Below are 19904 nucleotides of genomic sequence, written 5' to 3'. Positions count from 1 at the left end.
AAGTATTCTTGGTGAATTGATGCCTTTATCATTATGTAATGCTTCTGTTTGTTCCTAGTAATTGTCATTGCTCTGAAGTCTATTTTATAAGATATTAATACCTGATGTTAATCAACTTTCTTTTAATTTGTGTTTACATAGCATATCTGTGCTCATTCTTTTACTTTTAACCTCTCTTTTTTTAATGATTTTTTTTTATTTCTTTTCAGCATAACAGTATTCATTGTTTTTGCACCACACCCAGTGCTCCATGCAATATGTGCCCTCCCTATTACCCACCACCTGGTTCCCCAACCTCCCACCCCCCGCCCCTTCAAAACCCTCAGGTTGTTTTTCAGAGTCCATAGTCTCTCATGGTTCATCTCCCCTTCCAATTTCCCTCAACTCCCTTCTCCTCTCCATCTCCCCATGTCCTCCATGTTATTTGTTATGCTCCACAAATAAGTGAAACCATATGATACTTGACTCTCTCTGCTTGACTTATTTCACTCAGCATAATCTCTTCCAGTCCTGTCCATGTTGCTACAAAAGTTGGGTATTCATCCTTTCTGATGGAGGTATAATACTCCATCATGTATATGTACCACATCTTCCTTATCCGTGGAAGGGCATCTTGGTTCTTTCCACAGTTTGGCGATCGTGGCCATTGCTGCTATAAACATCGGGGTACAGATGGCTCTTCTTTTCACTACATCTGTATCTTTGGGGTAAATACCCAGTAGTGCAATTGTACTAGTCATAGGGAAGCTCTATTTTTAATTTCTTGAGGAATCTCCACACTGTTCTCCAAAGTTTAACCTCTCTTTTTTATTAGTGTGTTTTTTTATCATTTACCTTTAATGGAATTATTAATGTTAAGAATTAAGATTTCCAGCTTACTATGCGTTTACTGTTCCCTGTTTTTCAATCCTGTTTTTTTTTCTTTCCTGTCTTCCCCTGAATTTCTCAAATGTTTTTAGTATTCCATTTTAAATTACATATAATGGGGCTATTTGTAACAGCTTTATTGAGATTGACCGTACATCCATTCAACACAGTTCACCAATTTAAAATACAATTCAATGGGTTTCCTGTATTCAGAGTTGTAGAAACATCACCACAATTAATTTTAGAAAAATTACCCACCCCCTTTAGGAAGAAACCCTGTCCCCTTTAGCTATGACCCCTTTAATACCTCCCCTTCTCCCCAGTCCTAAGCACTGGATATAGAATTCTTGGTTAACAGCTCATCCCCACCCTTACCCCCAACACTTGAAAAATGCTGTGTCATTACCTTATCAACCCCATAGTTTCTCATGAGAAATAAACTATTATTTGAATTGTTTTTCCCCTATAGATAATATGCTCTTTCTTTCTGGCTGCTGTCATGATTTTTTTCTTCTTTAGTTTCCAGGAATTTGATTATGATTGACGTGGAGGTTTCTAGGAGTTTATTCTGTTTGAGTTTTGCTCAGCTTTTTTAATCTGTACGTCTGTGTCTTTCACCAAATTTGCACCCTTTCCAGCCATTATTCCCTCAAATATGTTTTTAGCCCTTCATTCTTTTTCCTCTCTTTCTGGAACTCTGATGGCATGAATGGCAGGTATTTTGTTACTGTCCCACAGAGCCCTGAGATTCTGTGGATTCTTTTTGCTTCTGTGTTTTTTATCAGTTGTTCAGATTGGATAATATTTATTGGTCTGTCATCAAGTTCAGTGGTTCTTTCCTCTGTCATCTCCATTCAATGAGGTTTTTATTTTAGTTATTTTCTTTGCTAACTTATTTATTAAATATTTATTATTCTGAAATTTTCATTTGGTTCATCTTTATATTCTGCCTTTCTTTGCTGCGACTTTGTATTTTCCATTTGTTTCAATAGTGTTCATAATTGCTTCTTGGAGCATTTTTATTATAGTTGCTTTAAGATCCTTGTCAGTTAATTATATCTGTATCATCACAGTATTGGTATCTGTCGATTGTCTTTTTTAAGTTAATGTTTTCTGGTTCTTTGTCTACTAATTTTGGATTATATCTTGGACATTTTGTATATTATGTTATGAGACTCAGGATCCTATTTAAATCTTCTGTTTAATAGACTGAGGATCTGTTTAGGTTTAGAATGAACTTTCTGTTCCAGTTTTGTGGACTGTGATTCTAAAGTCAAGTTGGTTTTCACAGCTCTTGTAGGGCTTTTCGGTCTGCCCTACCTATGTATTACCTAAGCTAATTTAGAATCTGGGCAATATTCTACCCATAGTTCAATTCTCAAAACTCTTACACTTTGATTCTGGTTAATTTCACACATGGGTTGTTCAGAGTTGTTTATGGCTTCTTGCACCAATTTAAGGAATTCCTTTCTCCAGCCTCCTTCTCTCCATAGTCCTCCTTGCTTCTCTAGTTGGGAAGGGTTAAGATAGTACTTCATTGCTATCCTTTGCTTAATTCAGGACATGATGGTTTATAGGGCTCCTCTCCACAGTCTCCGTGATGCCCAGTGGGGAGGAAAAGAGGTACAGTTTCTTTCATTGTATGTGCTTTGAGTAGAGCCAGGGGTAAGTGCTCCAAGGGCTACCCTCTTCCCAATCTTTTGACTGGACAGAGCAGGCTTCCTGGGGAATTTTGTGTTTGCTCTTTTGTGTTTCTAGTTGTGGGCTACTCCAGCCCCCAGATTGTACTTAGGAGGCAAAAAAAAAAAAAAAAAAGAAAGACAGACAGACAGGAAACTCACATCAGATTGTTCTGAGTCCCATAGTCCCTAGACAGTTTGTCTTCTTTTCTCCACCTTTCACCTACTTTGCCTGGGGTTTTAGTTGTAATTAGCTGGAGAATCAGGGTAGTATGCATTGCTCCATATTGTCAAACATGGGAAACCAATCATGATTCAGTTTTGTATCTCTCATAAAAACATACCACAATGCTTAGCATTTAGTCTCTGAAAGAGAGGAGTGAGTGAGGAAAACAATTAGGTCCATATATCACAATATTAATTCAGCATAACATATAGTAGTTAAGAATATAGCCTTTAGAATCAATTACCAGTTTGAATTTTAGCTCCACCTACTTTCAGTATAATATAAGCAGGTTACTTAACTTCTCTGAGTCTCAGTTTCCTATAATATGGGGATGATAATATCTATCTCATGGGGTGAGTAAGTGACATATTTCACGCTCTTAGCACAGGGCTTGCTAATAAAGTTAGTAAATGTAACTCCTAGTTATGTTAGTATAACAACAGATATTATCAGATATCACTATCTGTTTCTTGCACTCACAGGAAACTCTGCCCTTAAAGACAAAGAAGACCAATTTGGGAGGACACCGCTTATGTATTGTGTGTTGGCTGACAGACTGGATTGTGCAGATGCTCTCCTGAAGGCAGGAGCAGATGTTAATAAAACTGACCACAGCCAGAGAACAGCCCTTCATCTTGCAGCTCAAAAGGTGATAAGTTAAATTACTTTGAAGTGTAAACCTTTTGTGAGGTATTTAGAAGCTGATTAATGGAACTATGCAATTGACAGATGATAAAGAAATCTTAAGTATGTGACTCTTAGTTTTATGTGCTTTCTCTAAAACAGTCTAAACTGCAGAGAATAAAAATAGGTAATCATCAGTGGCTCCGTTCATTTATCCAACCAAGTTCTTTGAGCAATGGAATTCATTTTACGATCTAAGATTAAGTCAAGGAAAAGGAATCAAAATTGTATGTATAATATGATTAAACCATATTACAAATCATTTTATTCATGGGGGAAAGCAAAGGCCAGAAAGAAAAACACTAAGATACATATTTTTTTTTAATTTTATTCATTTATTTGAGAGAGAGAGAGAGAGAAAACATAGAGGGAGAGGGAGAAGCCGACTCCCCGCTGAGCAGAGAGCCCAACATTGGGCTTGATCCCAGGACTGTGGGGTCATGACCCAAGCCAAAGGCAGACGCTTAACTGACTGAGCCACCCAGGCACCCCAACACTATTACTAGTGGTTGGGTTTTAATGTTGGTAACATTTGGTACTTTTTACTGTTTAAAAATTTTCCCCTGACAAGTATTAATTACTTTTACAACAAAAACTTACTGCCTCTCTTAAAGTATGGGCATTAAGAAGCATAAAAGAAATTTATTTTCTAAATGTATTTCAACTTTTTAAAAGTCTAAAACTATATTGCCAGTAAAAAGGATTTCAAGTTTTTTAAAGGTATTGTTAAGAGCTGAGATTTTTAAGGTAAATATATCAAAAAATTAAAATGGGAAGCTTCTGTATTTATTGAAAGACTTATTCATCTGAAAATGATTTTTCCTTCCATAAAATTATGGTGTATAAAATATATTTCCAGTGCCTGATATTTTCCTTTTTATTATTTTAGACATATATTTTTGGAATAAAAAGCAATAAAAATTAGATCCAGCAGAGACTATTAGAGTTATTTCCCATTAAAAAATGTGAACGAGATATAGCTGATTAATTGAGGGGTTAGAAAAATACCTTTTTCATTAGTTGAATACATAAAAAGAGACTGACATTAAGATATCCTAGTGAATATGCTCATTCCACGCTGTGATCAGTTAGGTCTGTCAGGTTATTCCCAAAGGGATTGCTCTTGAATTTGCTTTTCATTATAGTAATTTTTAAAAAATCTCCCTCATTTTCAATTTCAGTTTTAACTACTGTGCAGATATTTATAACCTTTCACCTAGGCTTGTCAGCTGTTAAAATTATTCAGTCAGGAAGGGTAACTCCATTTAACTTGTTATCATTAGAAAGTAAACATTTCAGATTAGAAATAGCCCCAGTATTATGAATTTGATACACTTTAGATTGTTCACTGTGGTTCATTTAGGTTTCAAACCCAACTTCAGAAATAGAGGTTGGAGGAACCGAACTTCACATCAGGTGGGCCATGTGGAAAAACTGGGGATATGAGTTGATGAGCCTCCAATCATTTCTGTAGAGGTAGAAAGGGACCCAAAAGAGAGAGAAGGGGTCAGTTGTAAGTCTCTCCACAAGATGCGGTACATTTGTTTTCTTCTGCTTTTTGTTTCTCCTTTTTTTTTTTAAATTGTGATTTCCTACAGCATCAAAGAATAAATAGAACTCTGATTTACATGTCATAATTTTCATAGCTGATTTCATAAATAACATGTTTCATGGTCTTTTGACTATCTGATAATTACACATTTCCCCCTTTCTCTGTGTTGTGGTTTGTTTTTGCATATTTGCCCAAAGTGGCAATCTGTCTTTAGGCTATACTAGCACTAGTAGAATTTCCAGAACAAGGGTGGTCATAAACTTTTAGTACTGTACTCTGTCCAGATCAAAACCAGGTATTGCATTTCATTTTGTGCTTTATGCAAAAGCAATGTTATTTTCAAAATCAGAGATAGTATAGATCCAACAAGAGTAAGATTGTGAAGAGTCTAGAAGTAACTCTCAAAGAAGAGTTGGAGATACGTCCCAAGTCTATAGCACACCCTGCCTCTGAGCAGACACAAACACAAATTCTCTTTAGAGAAAACATCTTCACCCTAAACTTCCAGGATTCCCCCATATTACATAGACCAAACAAGATCTCACAGTGAAAGATCCCCATGTATATGAGGAAGCAGTCTATCACAAATGAGAGTCAGCAGAAACAATAAACAAATCTGATTGTGGAGTCCCGGGATCAAGTCCTGCATCAGGCTCCCTGCTCCGCAGGGATTCTGCTTCTCCCTCTGACCCTCCCCCTTCTCATGCTCTCTCTCTCTCTCATTCTCTCTCTCTCTCTCAAACAAATAAAATCTTAAAAAAAAAAGAAAAAAAAGAAACACAATGTAAAATAATGATTGAATGGTTAAAGATAGAAAAGAAGAGGGGTGCCTGGGTGGCTCAGTTGGTTGAGGGTCTGCCTCTTGATTTTGACTCAGGTCATGATCTCAGGGTTGTGGGATCAAGCCTAGCATCAGGCTCCACACCTGGCGTGGAGTCCATTTGGGACTCTCTCTCTCTCTCCCTCTAGTCCTCCCCCTCCTCTGGCACTTGCATGTGCTCGCTCTCTCTCTAGAAAGAAAGAAAGAAACAAACAAACAAAGAGAGAAAGAAAGAGGGAGGGAGGGAGGAAGGAAGAAAGAAAGAAGAGAGAAGAAAAGGAAAGGAAAAAGAAAAGAAAAATGAGCAATCAACAAAAGACTTTCATGACTAGGCATCAGTTCTGGCCGTGACCACTTATTTTAGAATAACCCACCTGCCAAAAAAATTTCTGAGGACTGAATAAAATATATATATATTATTTGAAGGCACTGAGAACAGTCAGCGTAAGCTAGGTCTAAGAAATTACAGTCATTCAGAGAAGAGAAGCATGAGGAATGCACACCACTTTTATCTGGCTGTATCCTTTAAGGCATCTTCCAAAGTGTAATGCAAACGAATACAACCCTAGCAGGAAGCAATTATCTTGGTAGGGTGAGAAATCACAGGTAGAGTCTGGCATTAGCAGTGGCTGGAACGTGGAAGGGCAAAATCCTGGGGTGAAGGGAACTGCAGAGAAGGAACCCAAAAATTTGGGTACAAATTCCTTGCAAATCATTAGCAGATTCCTAAACTGTGCTTGTGCTGGGTGAGGCTCGAAGAAACCCAGAAGTAAACAACAGCTGGGAGACTAAACAGCTAAGTAGAGATTGTTTTAATATTGTCCTGTATTTTCTTTCCAGTGCAAGTCTTTAATACATAATGAGTTGATTTTTGTGTAGGGGTCCATTCTCATTTTAAATTATACGAATAACGCATTTTCCCAGGACAACCTAGCTCATTAATTTGTAGCCGAGTCTGTGCTCTGTGCCAGTGCCAGGGTTTTGGACTATATACCTCCTGTGGTTTTTTTGTTTTGTTTTGTTGTTAATTATGGTTTTTAAATAAAGTCCTAATACAAGGGAGCTACTTAGGAAATTTGCAAATATAGAAAATACACCATTGAAGTGCTTTAGGGAGATGAATATGGCAACTAAAGCTCTTTCAGAAGAGGAGATACTTAGAAAGTTATTACAGTTCAGGCCAAGAGAGGAGGAGTTTGATCTAAGAGATACATTGTAAAGGTAGAACAGTTCATTCATTAAGTAGTTGCCATATGTCTACTATGTAGTAGTAGGTGTAGAGGATCACCTAGAGGAAATATTAAAAAAATGAATCACATATGTCTGCAGTTAAAAAGTACTCTCCATGCTGGTCTGTATTAAATTTCCATTTGTCTTTGTTTAGTGAACCTCTCTGACATATCACATATCAAATATTCTTTCCAAGTATTGTCTCTCCCACTTACTTCTGTAATCTGTGAACTCAGAAGTGTGCTATTTGGGTAATCATCAATATTCATATATGTGTGCATGAATGCATTCATTCAACATATGTTCATACTGTTACTGTGTAACAGGTGCTGTGCTAGGTTCTTGGAATACAAAGATGAAAGACAGGATTCCTGCTCTTAAGCTGCTTACAAAGATCATGGATAAAGATATCAAGTGGTAATTTAAAGCTGTCCACTCTCCCTTATATATCTAAGTGTTTTATAAAATATCAATAGCCATGCCATATAAATAGTCATTTATTACTACTGACCTGAAGATCAGCCATTCCCATGTTATTTATTATGTTTTTGCTTTTTTGTGGTAGTGAACTAATTATGTTATCTTCCATTCATAGTAGGAAAAACTCTTGTTCCCATAGCATTTTGTTCATGTCTCCATTAGAGGCCCATTACCTTGTATTTTTTTTTTAAGATTTTATTTATTTGACAGAGTGAGAGATCTAGGCAGAGAGGCAGGCAAAGAGAGAGGAGGGAAGCAGGCTCCATGCAGAGAGCTCGATGTGGGGCTCGATCCCAGGACCCCGAGATCATGACCTGAGCTGAAGGCAGAGGCTTCAACCCATTGAGCCACCCAGGCACCCCTCCATTACCTTGTGTTGTAATTATTGCTTACTCGTCTCTTTCCCACTAGACTGATCTCCAGGCAAGAACTTTGTTTTATTTATTTTTGAATTCCCTAGAATCTAACACAGTGTCTGACTGCTTTGGTTGAATGAATGAATACACTTAAGGTTTCTTATATAGAAAGTCATTATTAATACAAATGCTAGGCATTTGTTTATTAGAAACATTTATCCAGTTTTAAAATACATATATGGGAAAAACTTATTGAACTGTGCTGATTGGCTTAGTTATTTTGACACATACTCAGTACTCTGGAAACAAATTGCTGTTAGTCCAAGCAGCTAAGAAAATGGTACCCACAAGAATAAAATTAATCTCAATATACTGAACATCTGTACCTAATTTGTTTTTCATTTTTACCCCCAGTATAATCCAAGAAAGCAATCAGTCATACCTTTTCTGGGTTTCTCATGAAAGATATCTAATTGTTAGAAATGTTTTCCTCCAGGGAATCTACTATTTCTCTGACTTCCACAGATATATTTATTTGTTAATAAGGATAAAAAAGCCTGAGCAATCTTACTAAATGTTAACAGTTATGCATTTTTAATCTTCCAGGAGGTTATTAATTTGGCTTCAAGAAGATTAAGACTACCCACTCTGAAAAATTTTATCATGTCAAACAAAAACTGAAGAAGCTTCAGTGTGGTTGTGTTGTGTGTGTGTGTGTATGTGTGTATATTTTCTTTTAATTCACCACAGAATTCTCAATTCATCTGTGAAAACTGAATATTAATTTTAATTAATATTCATTTTCGAGATACACTGTTTCCATATTAATGAGTTACAAAAATTAAAGGAGAAGAGTAGAATATCTCTAAAAGTTTTCAGGAAAACTTTAATATCAGGTTACAATATTAGAATATTGGATTCCCTTATTTTATACACACTCACACTTATACACAAACACAGCAAACAATCCATCCCCGGTCCCCTGGAACTCTATATTCCTGTGCGTATATGTGTATATATATATATATATACACACACATATATACATATATAGATATGTATATATATATCTATATGCATAGATATATATATATACACATCCACATTTATATTTAACTCCCTTCCTATATTCCCCCCGATGAATGCTATTTGAAGGCAGAGGCTATGTCTTATTTGATTTATTAGTTCCAGTCTTAAAACAACTCCTGCCATTTAAAAAAGACTCAGTTCATGTTCGTTTAATGAATACATGAATGAAGGAATGAATCAATCAATAAATTCGAATATCAGATAGATTTATTATGAGTGGTATGATCTTCAAAACTACTGAAGTATAAATTAGTTGTTATAGTTATTCCCTTTCATTATCCATTCCACCCCCTTATAATTTTGCTAGCAGTATTTTACAAGACTCTGTGAGCTTAATTTCCCATCATATATTATGCCTCAGTTTCTTCATCTATAAAAACGATAATAAACTTCTCCCTGTCTACTTTTAAGAATGATGTTCCCTCAGATATAAAGCATTTTGCTTGGTAGAGAAATATGCTCTCTCAGACTGTAGGTTGTCAATATTATCACTAGTCATCATACTGCAATATAGGTACAAACTTCAAACTACTCTTTAGGAATTAGTAGATGTCACAGATAAAAGGGCCCTTCAGGATAGCCTAGTCCAATTTGTTACTGGATGAAGAAATTGAGCCAATTCTCCTTTCAATTCTCTTTTCTTGGTAAATTATTCATCATTCTTTTTGCTTTTGTCTAAACCTGAGTGTTTTTCATCGTATTTTTTAAAGTTTTTACTTAAATTCCCATATAGTTAAGGTATATTAATATTAGGTTCAGGTGTACAATTTAGTGATGCAACACTTCCATACAACAGCTGGTGCTTATCAGGACAAGTGCCCTCCTTAATCCCCATCCCCTATTTCACCCATCCCCCTTCCCCCCTACCCTCTGGTCACCATCAGTTTTTTCTCTATAGTTTTTAAGAGTTTGCCTCTTGGTTTGCCTCTCTCTCTTTCCCCCACTTTGTTCATTCGTTTTCTTTGTTAAATTCCATGTATGACTCATATGGTATTTGTCTTTCTCTGACTTGTTTCACTTAGCATAGGACTCTCTAGCTCCATCCATGTTGTCACAAATGACAAGATTTCATTCTTTTTTAGGGCTGAGTAATATTCCATAGGGTGTGTGTGTGCGTGTGTGTGTGTGTGCCACATCTTCTTTATCCATTCATCAGTCATTAGACATTTGGGCTATTTCCATAGTCTGGCTATTGTAGAGAATGCTACTACAAACATTGGGGTGCCAACAGACACATGAAAAGATGCTCAACATCACTCATCATCAGGGAAATGCAAATCAAAACTACAATGAGATACCATGAACACCTGTCAGAGTGGCTAAAATCAATAACACAAGAAACAACAGGTGTTGGTGAGGATGCAAAGAAAGGGGACCATCCTACAATGTTGGTGCAGCCACTGTGGAAAAGAGTATGGAGGTTCCTCAGAAAGTTCAGAATAGGGCTACCCTACAACCCAACAAGTGCACTACCAGGTATTTCCTAAAGAGTACAAAATACTAATTCAAAACATGCACCTTAATAGTTTAAATTATTTTAAAATTATAGATAAGAATAGAGAATATCACTAGAAATAGAGAGATAAAACTGAATTTTTTAATTTTTCTTCCAGTTTTCTTTAGTGAAATAAAACAGTATAGATGCACTCGAAGTTTTCTATTTATCCTCCCAAATCCCATTCCCCTCTTTTTCTGTGTTCTCAATCTATCTTAATTTTGGTGGTTTCAATTCCCACGCATATTTTTCTACCTTTATTTTATATGGAGATAACCATAAACAATATTATTTTGCATTTTAAAATCTTTATATAAATGGTATTATACTTTGTGTCATTCCCCAACTTGCTTTTTGAACTTAACATTATGTTTTTGAGATTAGCTGATTTTGAGGTATATGTTGAAATGTGTAGCTCTGTTCCCAAAAGATTATATACAGATGCTCAAAAGACACATGAAAAGGTGTTCAACCTCATTACTAATTAGATAAATGCAAATTAAAGCCACAGTGAGATACTATACAACCATCTGAATGTCTAAAATGAAAAGGTCTGATAATACCAGTTGATGGTGACGGTATGGAATGACTGGAACATTTAGTGAGAATACAAATTCATTAATCTACTCTAGAAAGCAGTTTGACTCTAATGAAGCACAACACACACACACACAAACACACACAGAATCATCGCAATTCACACTCCAATCCCAGTAATAACTTGAGAGTTAAGTGCGTCATTCTACCAAAAGGCATATATGAGAGTGTACATGATATCGTTATTTATAATAGCAAACACTCTTATTAGCACAAACCACTCAAATGTGTATAAATAGACAAACAGGTAAATAAACTGTGATGTATTCCTACAATGGGATACTACACAATAAAAAATAATGAACTACTGATACATTCACCACATGAATAAATTTTGTAAACCTCATGTTGAGTGAAAGAAGTCAGCTATTTAAAAAAAAAAGTCAGCTATTTATACAAATTTTAAAAATAGCCAAAACTATATGGCGATTCAAATCAGGTTTTTGGTTATCCATATATAGATATTAACTAAAAGGGAGCATAAAGGAAGCTTTCAGGCATACTGGAAATGATCTATATCTTGATCTGTGTGTTGATCAATAAAAAGTTATCAGTCTGTATACTTAAGATTTATCTACTTAATTATATATATAAATATATTATGCCTCAATTTAAAAATTATTTATAAAAAATGGTAAAATTCCAGAAATTGATGATTATTATTTGTAGGTAAGATGAGGAAGAACAGAATCAAGGATGGCTTCTGACCTAGGCTTTGAAGCACTTCGGTCACATTTCCCCAGTGTTAGCTTCAGAGGCTCTAGGACAGCCCTATAAACTTGAACATGCATCAGAATGACCTGGAGGTGTTTAGTAGGTACTTCTGGGCTTCTCTGTGGCTGTAGTCACTCATTAGTTCATTTTAAAATAGCGGTTAAGATTCCTGGTTTTCACCCAGGCGGCCCGGGGTTCGACTCCCGCTGTGGAACACCCAACTTTTGGGGCACCTGGGTGGCTCAGTGGGTTAAAGCCTCTGCCTTCTGCTTGGGTCATGATCCCAGAGTCCTGGGTTGGAGCCCCACATGGGGCTCTCTGCTCGGCGGGGGGCCTGCTTCTCCCTCTCTCTCTCTGCCTGCCTCTCTGCCTACTTGTGATCTGTCTGTCAAATAAATAAATAAAATCTTTAAAAAAAAAATTTACTAAGTGCCCACTCTACCACAAACTATATAGCCAATGGATATCTGAAGAATAAACAAATGAGGTTTTTGCCATTTGGTATGCTTCTAAAAGAAGGCACCGAAAGACTTTCATGATGCCTGCATTACTTAGAAATGTAGGGAAGTCTGAGTGTATGAAACCCTTACGTTCTGGAATGTTAATGATCTCTCAAGAAATCTCTGGACTGAGATGGGTGATGTTAGACAACTCTTAGAGTTTGCCCCATTTGACTTCAAACCTAGCTAAGCTGCCTTTCCAGGCAGGCAGAAAGTCCCAGGCTAAAGAATCTTTGCTTCAGTATATTCCTACTTCTGAGGTTTCCAAATAAGCTTCAAGTTTGTCCTCTGAGTATTTAGAAATTATCTCTAAACCTACTCTCTGGTTTTCCAGTTTAGAAACTCCTTCCTTCCTTCCTTCCCTTCCCTCCCTCACTCCCTTCCTTCCTTTTTCACGTGGCTCCATGCCCAGCATGAAGGCCAACTCAGGGCTTGAACTCATGATCGTGAGATCAAGACCTGAGCTGAAATCAAGAGTCAGACACTTAAATGACTGAACCACTGAGATGTCTCTAGAAACTGGTTTCAGATATTTAGGATTATATATTCAAGAGCATTCCAACAAATCCAGAGTTGGCCTGCTTTTAAATAAATCTGAGAATGGAAATCAAGCCTATTTGTCCTTTAATACTTTCATGATACTTAATGTATGTCTACTTGCATGGATGAATTTTGTAGTGACAGAGAAGAACATGTCAACAAGTCTTGGTTGAAATCACTACTTTGAATTTTTCTAACATAATTCAGTTAAAAAAAAAAAAACATTCATTTAGTTCCATAGCACTTTATAGCAGTCAGAACAGTTAAATATTATCTATTCTGAGTAAGTAAACTGATGTTTAGTTTGACTGAATTCTTCTAGGTCACTTTGATATTTGTAGTCAGGAGTTACCTTGTTTTTCCAATTCCCAACTCAGTGCTTCTAATTATGCTCCACCGAAAGAAAACTTACGTACTTTTGGGAGGCTTACTTTCTCAGTCTTCTGATTCTTCCAACCTGTCATTCCCAAGTCCAGTTTCTCAGTCAAACCTACAAAGAAGTACCTACAGGTTTCCTTCTTGTGGGCCAGATTCAGAACTTTACGCAGGGCGTCCACTTCTTCTTTTTCTTCCTCTTCTTCTTTTTTTTTTTTTTAAAGGCGGAGGTGGGGGGATCCTAAACAGGATCCTTGCCCAGTGCAGAGCTGGGGGCCGGGGGAGATGCTTGATCTCATGCCCTTGAGGTCATGACCTGAGCTGAAATAAAGAGATGGATGCTTAACTGCGCCCGCCAGGCACCCCCAGAGCTTCCTCTTTTACGTTAGTATTTTACCTTAGTATTATGATACCTCTCAGACACAGTGGAGCAGCCTTGCAGATTGTATTTTAAAAATCCGTGTGGTTCACCGAATTTTGTTTTGAACATATTCCTGTTTCCTGTAACTATGGTCATTTTCTAATCATCTTTATCTCTTTGCTGACCCCCAGTTTTACTAAGTCATGAAAATACAAGCATCTGCTTTCTATGAATAGATTAGAGATCCCCACAAGCCTAGATTCCCATGGAAACCAATCAAAAACTAAAAGGAAAAGAAAGAGTATATATTGAATTTCCCTGAGACCTACAGCTTGTTTTTCATTAGGCTCATGCTGATTTCTTTTACACTCTGGGCACAGGGCCAGCGAATATTTTTACAGCTGATAAAAAGGAACTTCAGATCCATTTACTTTTCATTTAAACTTTTAAAAATTAATTTTGTGTATAGCATCAATTCCAAAGGAAATTTGAGCATTAATTTGATAATTGCCTTCTTATGCCGTACGATTGTATTTGTTCATATAATTTTCCCTTTTTTTTCTTACCTACTTATATTTTACTGTTCAAAAGAGAATGAGAGGGAATCAGGGGGTCTATTATTCCTATAGTATGAATGCTCTCAGCCCCTGGGAACAGCATTTTCCCTATGACCAATCATAGGGCTCTTTATATACCTCCTTTGACTGTTAAGCTTTTACAGAGCCCAAATAATCATTTACTAATATGATAACAGAAATTTAACCAAAAGGCCAAAGTAAGGTGGATCCAGAAAGCCAGGGAGGAGGTGACTGGGGAGAGAGGGTGTAAATTTAAATAAGGTAATCAAAATAACTTTCATGAAGATAGTGACATTTGAAACAAGGCTTGAGGGAGGTGAGGAAGTTAGCGATGTGAATGACTGAGAGAACTTTCTTTTGTTCCTGGCAGAAGGAAGAGTTAGAACAAAGGCCTCAAAATGGAAGCATGCCAGAATGTTTGAGGAATAACAATGGAGCTAGGGCTAGCATGGTTCTAATGAGTGAGCCAGGGGAAGCGGTAGGTAATGAGGACATGGCAGAAGTGGTAGCCAGATCCTATAGGGCCTTTTGGCCATTGTCAGGAATATGTTTTTGCTCTGAATGAAATGAGGAGGCATTGGAGGGTTTGGGGAAAGAAGTGACATGATCTGACATATATTAATAAAATAATCATCGTAGCCCGCGAAAACATTTTTCTGCAGGTTTATTATTATCTGTGTCTTTATTCCTTCATGTATGCTCTCAAGTCTCCTTCCCATCCTGATCCCTTTCATCATCTATGCATACACTTGCCGAAATCCCTCACCTAGAATAGAATACAATGCCGCTCTGATGAGCACAGGGTACGCCATGATTTTCCTCATTACCATGTGGACAACCAAATGCAGTTGATTCCTATTGAAGATTTTTCAAATAAAACTTCTAATTTGGGGGCACCTGGGTGACTCAGTTGGTTAAGCATCTGCCTTGGGCTTAGGTCATAATCCTGGACTCCTGGAATAGAGTCCCGCGTTAGGCTCCCTGCTCAGCAGGGAGTTCTGCTTCTCCCTCTCCCTCTGCCTCTTCCCCCCTGCTCCCCACCTTGTATTTTCTCACACTTATTCACTCTCTTTCCCTCAAATAAATAAATAAATATATAAAATCTTAAAAAAAAAAAACTTCTAATTTTGCTTTATGCTTATTACTGCTTAAACTAATCATACATTCATGTTGTTGTAGCTTTGGATCCAAATGTAGCATCTTACTGCATCTGTATTTACTCATTTATTTGAACTTCCCAGACTTACTTAGGTAGAGTTTAGCATTCCTTTCCTTGTTCCTCCAGTTCCTGGTATGCTGAACCACTGTTATTATCACCTATCCCTCTGAAAGATATTTATTTGTTTACACATTGTATTTCCCCTCAGTGAGCATTATAATATCAGCAAGAGTGTGATAGTTATATTTTTTATTTCTAGTGCCTGGTACTTAACCAATGATTAATACTTGGCGAATTGAATTGGGTTCATCATATAACTTTTCGAGGTCCTCTGGATTCTTGAGTCTGTCATTCAGTATAGTTGTCATCTCTCCCTCATATGAGTCACCAGAAGTCTCTTTCTAGTCTTTGATATCAAAATAGATCCTGCCTGCAGAAAAGCTTAATCATTGAAACATTACTACTAAAATTAACTTCACCTATTTAAAAGATTGTTATATTCTTTCCTTCTACTTGTCTAAACTATGTCATCAGTGGTAATTAGGCCTTTTGAAAAATTTTATTTACTCTATCAGAGTCCACTTGTTCACCATTCCAATTCTGATGAGTAATTCATTCCTTTGTTCACCAAATACATTTTTAGTATTTAATCTGTATGGTGTTGCACTATCATCTTGAAATATTAAAATAAACTTTTGTCTAAATATTTAAAGTCTTCTAGATTCTGAATCATCATAAAGTTAACATTTCAGCAAGAAAACTACTCATTTTCAAGAAATTTATTGAGTATACTCTGTTTATTTCAAACAGTTTTAGATTTTAGAAGACATGGTTTATATCCCTTTAAAATTTTTATTCAAATCCTTTTGGTCTCTTTGTCATTCATCAAGCTGATTCTTTCCAAGCCATTTGTTAGGAATTTGAGCTAAAATATGAATTTGAAGTAACGGCTCTAATTTTCTAACCACGTATGTAACTGGTCATGTTAATGTTGTGCAGATTGTGAAGGAATTTGTGTATGTATTGGTACATGCCCACACAGGTGCCTGCTTTACATTGTTATTTAAGTGAATGGTAATAGTGTATACATATTACAAAACATCGAATATACCATGAAGGTTTATAGTGCATAACCTAAGAGCAGAGGAAAACTTCTATTTATAAAGCAAAAATGTAGAAGCGATAGGAAATACGGCTGCATAGAAATAAGAAAGACTTTTCCCTGCAGAAAACATTAAAAGCAAAAAAAAGGAAGACAAACTGGGAAAGAACATTTGCAAATTATGTCACTAACAGAGGGTTAATAGCCCTAAGACATAAAATGGAGAAGAAAAAGACCAATGAGTCTGTAAGAAATGAGCCAGAGATATGAATGGATAGTTCACAAGAAAGGGAATGTGAGTGGCCCTTAAATACATGGAAATATGCTCAACATTGTTCATCATAAAAGAAATGCAAGTTAAAATTGGAATGAGATGTTTTTCAGGTGCCAGATTGGCAAAAGTCAGAAAGTTTGAGAGTGCTCTGATGGCAAACTGTTGCTGAAGGGAATGAAAAATAGTATGACCCCTCTGAAGGGAAACTCAACAATAGCCAGCAAAAGTAATTAGAATATGCATTTACTTTTGATCCAACATTTCCACTTCTAGAAGTATACACTGGTAAAAATAAGAAGTGATGTATGCACAAAGCTATTTAATTGCAGCATTATTTGTAATAGAGCATGAGGGGAAATGTCCTGTTGGAGGACTGGTTGAATAAAAAGAATGTGTACTCACAATGTAGTACTATGCAGCTATAAAAAGTAATGAGAAATATTTTTATAAAATATTTTTAAATGAAAAAAAAATTTTTAAATGACTTCCTGGAGTGAAAAGTATAGAATCTTGTGCATGGTCTATCAGAAGTGAAACTTGTAAAGCAATTGACAGTTGACAAGCTAGAGTTGGAGGGTGTTGGGGCTGAGGGCATCCCTAGGATGGACAGAGAATGGAAGAAAGTTCACCCAGAAATTGTGGGTGGTATCCCAGCCAGTGGAGCTAAAGACAACCTAGAGTACAAAACATGGTGAGTTGTGGTGATAAGGAAAGTAGGTAATCTGTCCTCGAGACCTCAGCCACCAAGATGAGAGAGCAGATAAGGCATGACAGGACACCATTCCCTGGGAGAATCACAGAGGACAAGGCTGCAAGAATTTGGGTACTAGGCAGTTGTTGGTTTGTTGGTTTAAGATTTTATTTATTTATTTGAGAGAGAGAGGGAGTGAGAACATGAGACAGGGGCAGAGGGAAAGGGAGATGCTATTTCCCTGCTAAGCTGGGAGCCCAACTGGGGGCTTTCCACATGGCTAGATCACAGGACCTGAGGATCGAGGATCATGACCTGAGCTAAAGGCAGACGCTTAACCGACTGAGCCACCCAGGTGCCCCACTAGGTAGGTTTATCAGTTAGCATTTAAAGAACATAATTGGAACCCCAGTGCCTAAGACTGTTATACTGTTCGGTGGATAGATGAATGGATGGATAGATAGGCATCAGTTTACCAGACCTCAAGGTGCATGGCTGAAACTAGATTACAGAAGCAAGACGGAAAACCTGAAGTACTCTACCTGGATCACATCATTAAGGCATACCGGCGGACTTAACCCTCACTGGTATCACTAATGAGCTAGACTTAACTCTTTTCTTAATTAGGGTCAACGTAAGTCCCAAAGCGGGGGGAAAGGTAGCATGCCAACTATGGTATTTAGAAGCAGAGAAAACAAAATGCCCTTATCTTGTTTACTTTTTTTTTTAAAGATTTTATTTATTTGAGAGAGGGAGAGAGAGGGCACAAGCAGGGGAAGGGGCAGAGGGAGAGGGACAAGCAGACTCCCTGCTGAGCAGGGAGCCCCATGTGAGGCTCAACCCCAGGACCCCAAGATCAGGACCTGAGCTGAAGTCACACGCTTAACTGAGTCACCCCGTGCTCCTCTTGTTTGCCTTTTGAATAGAGAAACCTTCCTAGAAGCACTACGATCAGCTTTCCTTCCATCTCTTTGACTCCCAGCGGTAATCTACTCTCTTGGCAAAGATGAAACCACCATGATTATTCATATCAATCAATCCATCACTGGATTTGGGGAGGGCCCAGGCTTCTCTGAAGGACAGAACTGTTTAAAGGAAGATCAACAAAAATCAAGGTTCTAAAAAAAAAAAAGAAAAAAAAAATCAAGGTTCTGTTAGCCTAGAAGTAGATGGGCGTAGACATTAGGTAGGCAGTCTCTAGTGGTGACCCCAGTGTCCTTTGACAGTTACAGAGCTTTGTGGACTTAACTACTCTCTAAAGCAGGGACTATGAACCAGTGACTGGAACTGCCCTTTAGCTCGAGGCTACAAAAAAGCCGGAGATATCAACTCTGTTTACAATAGGAGTAGCCTAACACCAGCCCTACCTTGGAGTCCTTCCTGTTTTTAGCCAGTATGGTCATCTCCTTCTGAATGCTCCCAGATTAGGGAATGGTTGAGTCACGTCACTTTGTGAGTAACGTACAGGAGCACCATGTACTTACCCTTCCCTTCACCTGGCAAGCTTAATTGAGAAGTATAGTTGTAAAGAGCACTGGTTGAAAATTTAAAAATTCACTTAGTTCATAGATATTTATTAATTGAGTATCTGCTAAGCATAAGGTATCGTTCTGTATGTTTGGTATATAACCATGAACAAAACGGAACAAAAATCCCTGCCTTCAAGGAGCTTACCTTTTGTTGGTACAAAACAAACCAGCAAATGAAAAAGATTATAAAATACATATTGTGTTATGTCAGGTGAGGATACATGCTTTAGCAAAAATAAGGCAGGTGAAAGAGATAGGGAGCTGAGGGGTTGCATAATAGAAATAGAGGGATCGGGATAAATCTCATTAAGGAAATGACATTAAGCAAACAGTTAACATTTAAGTGACTTAAAGGCAATGAGAGAACAAACCTTGCAGGGGGAGCGAATGCCAAGTGCAGAGACCCTGAGATGGGAGTATGTGTGGTATTACAAGAACGTCAGCAGGAAGAGCCCCGGAACTGCGGGGTGAGGATGAGGTCAGAGATCGTGTAGAACCTACAGGATGTTGAAGGGCTCCACTCTTACTCTGCGTGAGAAGAGGTGGTTATTGAAGGGTTTAAGCACAGAAAGTATGATCTAGCTTATATTTTGAAAGGCTCATCTAACTGGTAGACTGTCAAAAGCAGGAGGAGTGAGACTAATTAGGAAGCTGAGAGATGATGTTGGCTTGGGCCAGAGTGGTCGTAGTGGGGTGGTAAGAAGGGGTCCAGGTTCAGATGTATTTTGAATTACTGTGGGATTATGGTTTTGAAAGTAGGAGGAGCCACTGAATTTGACACTAGGTTTTTTTAAGCCTCACATCTTTTTAAATGTTTTGTCAAAGGGAAGTTCTCTCCCTCCCATGTTGAAGGAAATCCCAGATGTTACACTGTTACACCGATATTTATTTGCAAAAAAGGAAAGAAAGAAAAATGATTCCTGGAGTACCTGGCTGGCTCAGTCAGTAAGGCATGCAACTCTTTTTTTTTTTTCCTTAAGATTTTATTTATTTATTTATCAGAGAG

General features: G+C 37.3%; 1 protein-coding gene across 5 annotated transcripts in view; it reads left to right on the top strand.

Moving 5' to 3' along the window:
* INVS (inversin) overlaps positions 1-19904 on the top strand; it is a 168559-nt gene that overhangs the window by 17860 nt on the left and 130795 nt on the right. For all 5 annotated transcript variants that reach the window (XM_046023242.1, XM_046023239.1, XM_046023241.1 and 2 more), the window contains exon 3: positions 3255-3421. In XM_046023242.1, coding sequence (XP_045879198.1) covers positions 3255-3421 — 167 coding nt within the window. The remainder of the gene's footprint in view (positions 1-3254; positions 3422-19904) is intronic.

Source organism: Meles meles, chromosome 11, assembly GCF_922984935.1.
Source record: "Meles meles chromosome 11, mMelMel3.1 paternal haplotype, whole genome shotgun sequence".
In the NCBI taxonomy this organism is placed as follows: domain Eukaryota; kingdom Metazoa; phylum Chordata; class Mammalia; order Carnivora; family Mustelidae; genus Meles; species Meles meles.
Note: the sequence above shows the minus strand (reverse complement) of the source record. Positions and strands in the feature narration are given on the sequence as shown.